Below are 4,373 nucleotides of genomic sequence, written 5' to 3'. Positions count from 1 at the left end.
AGAGCAGGAAAATGCGAGAGAAAGTCTGGGAAGAGGAGCAGCATTGCAAGCAAAAGCCTGGCTGCTGGGCAGAACAGTCAGCATAATCCTGCTGCCCGAGCATTTAGGGACACGTCTGTGCCGAGCCCCACTGGGGCTGGGGAGCCAATCCTGCTCCTGTCCCTGGCGGGGCTGGGGTGAGGCTCATGCAGGTATGCGCAGCAGCTGGCATTGCACCCAGGGGTGCGCCCATAGGGGACCTCAGAGGGGAGGCACACAGGGAGAGGGGAAGAGAGCGGGAGGAGAAAGGAGGATCTTTTTCACCTGTAGCCGGAGGAAGTCCTGGGGTTTGAAGTCATTTGGGGAGCACCCGCACCAGTCGACTATGTGTTTATATTGGCACTTACAGCCCAGCTTCCGGTTCCAGTTGGTCACTCGGAGGTTGTTATCGACCAGCGTCTCACAGGCGTGACTGTTCTCCAGGACTGTGTGGAAGAAGGACTGTGCACAGCAGAGAAGGGACAGGAGACTCAGTGGGGATGGAGGACAGACTGTTAAAGGAGAAGCCCCACCCCTCACTCAGAGGAAGGGGACAGGCCTCGACAGTGTCCGAGAAGAAACCCATCCCTGTTCCCAGCACAGCTTAAGAGACGAGGCTGTTGCACCTACATCAGCCCTCATCTGGCCCAGAGGGGCATCTGGAGCTAAAGCAGGGCTGGATATAAACATCACCCTTGGTCTGCCCGCTCCTCTCTCCCCTCTTTCATACCTAGGTCTGGGCAAAAGGGAAGCAATAAAGCTGCCTGCACAAAGGACTGCCTTTCACAGCTACCCAGGGTGGGGATGAAGTGGGACAGACATGTTAAGTACAGTGGGAAGAAAACCCAGCCTGTGCCCTGCAGCCAGCACCCACCTCGGCTGGCAGGAGCGTGTAGGTGTAGAACTGGCGCAGCTGGGACACCAGCTGGTCGTCGGCGTAGACCACGTACTCCACAAAGCTGCGCGTCAGTGAGAACCAGTCGGAACCCCCATCCACGACGATGCCCTCGGGGATGTGGCGCTCGCCCAGCCGCCACATATGGGAGTCACACTCATGGAACAGACGGTCCAGGCCCTGCTTCTTGATAAACCTGGGCACGGGGACGAGGGGTTAGGGGTGTCACCCACTTTGCTGGGTGCAGCTACATCCAGAACATCCCCCCTGCCCTAAATGTTTCAGTTCTTTTTTGAAATCCCTCCTTTTTCTCTTCCTCCAGCTCAGCTCTGCCTCTAGCTGGGATTACCTGGCGTTGTCTCTGCCATGAGACTTCAGGAAGTTCTTATCTCGGTATTTGGACAGGAACATCACCAGCTCCTCATTGGTCCTGAGGTGCAAATTAGAAAGCATTAACAGCCCCTGGGGTAAAACAGCCCAGTAAACATTCACTCTGAAAGAGCCACCAGACAAAAAGAGCCTAAGGCTGCTTGCTAGGTGCTGACTCAAACCCTGGTCCCATCGCTGGGGAGATACAGACATGTCCCCCTCTGCTGTCTGGCGCCTCACATGCACATTCCTCTGCAACACCCAGACCACAGGAAAAAACTGCCTCCAAGGTACTGGCTGGGCTCCTCTGCAGAGATGGACCAGCCTGGCCCTGCAGCATCATCACCAGCACGTGGGTGCAATCTCCAACCCCATCTTGCCCCAGATCCCTGCTCCTCCCAAGGCTGCTGCAGCATCACGCATCCCAAACACCTCCATCATCCTCCCCTGCCCCAGCAAGGTCCTCACCTTGTGGGGTAGTCGGTGGCACTCAGGTTGATGAAAAAGTCCCAGGGCCACTCGGCCAGTTCCAGCAGGTCCTTCATGCTACGCAGGTACATCTTCAGCAGGCTGGCACCTCCCCAGATGGTCACCATGCGCCACGGCGTCACGCGGATGTTGGGGTAGTGCTGGGCCAGCTCCACCGCCTCACGATGGAGGTAGTTGGAGCGCTGCCAGGGAACACGGCTCCGGGTCAGCGGGGAACCCATCTTCCCGGGGCCTCCGTGCTGCCAGCCCAGGGTCAGCCCTTACAGCAGCCTCCGCAGGGAGGAGAGCGGCAAGACAAGACTGCTCTGGGCAGGAGGGATAGATCCTGCTTCTCTGGGGTTGTGGAAATAGGGATGGGAGGGTCACAGCTCCACCAGCAGCGAGGACAAACCCTACACAGCCACTCCCTCTGACAAAGTGGATGCTACACCTCTGCTCACCGCCCACCTGCGCCCCAGCTCTGCGCCCCAGCTCTGCGCCCCATCCCAGTGACCGATCTGGGCACAATTAGCATCTCCCTTTCTCTTGTCCCCCCTGCACACCTTGTCGACGTGGATGTAGAAGAAGTGCTGCTGGTGGTACACAGCCTTGATGAGCCGCTTCAGCTGGCGAATGGCCCTGCCGTGCACAACCAGCATGTAGGCAATGCGCACGGGCTTGCTGGGGGGCACCTGCTCCAGCCGGCTCTCGTCCCACTGGATGACGGGGCTGACCTTGCCTGCACAGGGAGGGAGAGGGCTGTCAGCTGCCCCCGGCCTTGCACCCACCACCACAGCACCTGGAGCTCCTGATAAACCAGGACACCTGAGCAAGGCCAGGGACAGCAGGGAAGAGCTCAGCCTTGGGCAAAGCCCATGAGGCTGCAGTGCCAGGGCACAGTGGCGCACACAGCCCCTTGCGTTAAATTGACAGGGACATGTTGGGAAAGCGGGGGGGCTGTCCTACTGTGGTCCCTCAAAACAGAAGATGCAGCTGGGCCTGGCTCTGACATCTGCAGGCACCACAGGTCAGGACACACAGCCCAGCTTAAGGAGGCTGGCACAGCTTTGATTGGATTAGAGAGGCAGCAGTAATCTGGGAATCAGTGACAGACTGAGGCTGCTTTTTGCCAGGTGGGACAGTCTGGTGACATAAGAAAGGTGACATGCGCCTGGCTGGGATATTCCCAATGCCCAGGGGCGACCAGGAGCACCCCAGCAGCACTCACCCGAGAGCTGGCAGTGGCGAGGCACAGACTGGGGCATGAGGCTGCCAGCCCGGTGCAGACACACCACGTTGGCAATCTCCTGTTGGCACTGCTTGCTGCTGGCCCGGGCCAGTGCTGAGAGGGCGTCTTTGCCCGTGATTTCACACTTGGGGGTGAAGCTGTTCTCGGTGGGCTGGGGAGCCCCCTCCACACTGCCCGTGTCGCCCTGCTGGAAGACGGCCAGTTGGGCCTCCCCACGTGGCTCTGTCAGGTTCCTCTGGCTGGAGGAGTCCGGCACAGCTGGCAGCCTCCGTCCTGGTTTGTGTCTTGCTGTGACAGCCCTCACCACCTTGGACACCAGCACCCCGGGGCTGTCTGGTCGTCCCCGCCATCGCCCATGCTTCCGGCTGGCGCTGCCCCGGCGCCCCGCTGAGCTGTCTGAGTCCTTGGAGCCGTCGCTGCTCTCGGGCAACCTGGCTTTTTTCTGCCGCTCCTATTTCAGTTCCAGGTGGATGCAGAAGAGAGGACAGACAGCATTAACTTGGATCTGCTTCCCTCTGCTCCCCAGAGCATCCCTTTCCTCAGTGCTCAATGCTCCCAGTCCATGCTGCAACATGCCAGGTGTTCCAGAAGCAGCGACCATGCAGCAAAGGAGTCCATTACACCACCCATCTGCCACCTAAAACCCCAGGCTAAGACCCCACAGCACCTCCCTGCACAGTCCTGTGCCCCCCTCATGGGGACACCCCTCTATACGCCAGCAAGGGAGACCCTGATTTGCAGACCCCATGGTCACAGCATGCCAGACGCACAAAGAGGGTCTTGCTCTCTGCCACTGGGATTGCCGTGAGACTCAATGGCCAAGGTCACTTGTGCCTGCACCAGCCACCCTTGGGGGTCCTGTGTGGGCAGGAGCACCCCCAGACAGTGGGGACAAGCACAGGCCTGCTCTGGCTGGCAGTGGTTATTTTACTGGGAGGCAAATGGACCAGCTCCTCCCTGCCAAGCTCATGCTGAGCCCAAGCCCAACACATCTGTCTGGGAGACAGGGTCCCAGGCAGCCGCAGCTGCACTCTCTGAGGCTAAACGCACTAGAGGCATCGAACCAGGTCCTGCCTGTGCTCCTTTCCCCGGGCCCCGGCTCCCTGCGCTGGGCTGGAGCAGTTGCTGCGATTGCCAGCTTCTCTAGAAATCCCTTTAACAAACCCTCCCGCAGAGCCAAGCAGATGTGTAAAGGGAGCAGTTAATTATGCTTCGTTACCTCAGCCAGGCTGGCTGATGTGCAGGAACGAGTCAGCCTTGGGGAGAGCAGAAAGTTGGGAAATTTGGATGCCTGTGAGAGACATGCTGGTGGGAAAGCACTTTCCCAGTGAGTGATGCCCAAGGGGCTGGGGCCATATGCCCCCAGCCCACCGC

The 4,373-nt window shown here is 59.4% G+C and overlaps 1 protein-coding gene across 1 annotated transcript in view; it reads right to left on the bottom strand.

Annotated features, from left to right (window-relative positions):
- Nucleotides 1-3,450, bottom strand: part of XYLT2 (xylosyltransferase II) — a gene marked incomplete at its 5' end in the record, with an annotated part of 6,238 nt that extends 2,788 nt beyond the window's left edge. Inside the window, 6 exon segments of the mRNA XM_010288285.1 lie at nt 304-480; nt 893-1,109; nt 1,263-1,343; nt 1,751-1,953; nt 2,314-2,489; nt 2,979-3,450. Coding sequence (XP_010286587.1) covers nt 304-480; nt 893-1,109; nt 1,263-1,343; nt 1,751-1,953; nt 2,314-2,489; nt 2,979-3,450 — 1,326 coding nt within the window.
- Nucleotides 3,451-4,373: the final 923 nt, after the last annotated feature.

Source organism: Phaethon lepturus, unplaced genomic scaffold, assembly GCF_000687285.1.
Source record: "Phaethon lepturus isolate BGI_N335 unplaced genomic scaffold, ASM68728v1 scaffold36335, whole genome shotgun sequence".
Classification (NCBI taxonomy): domain Eukaryota; kingdom Metazoa; phylum Chordata; class Aves; order Phaethontiformes; family Phaethontidae; genus Phaethon; species Phaethon lepturus.
Note: the sequence above shows the minus strand (reverse complement) of the source record. Positions and strands in the feature narration are given on the sequence as shown.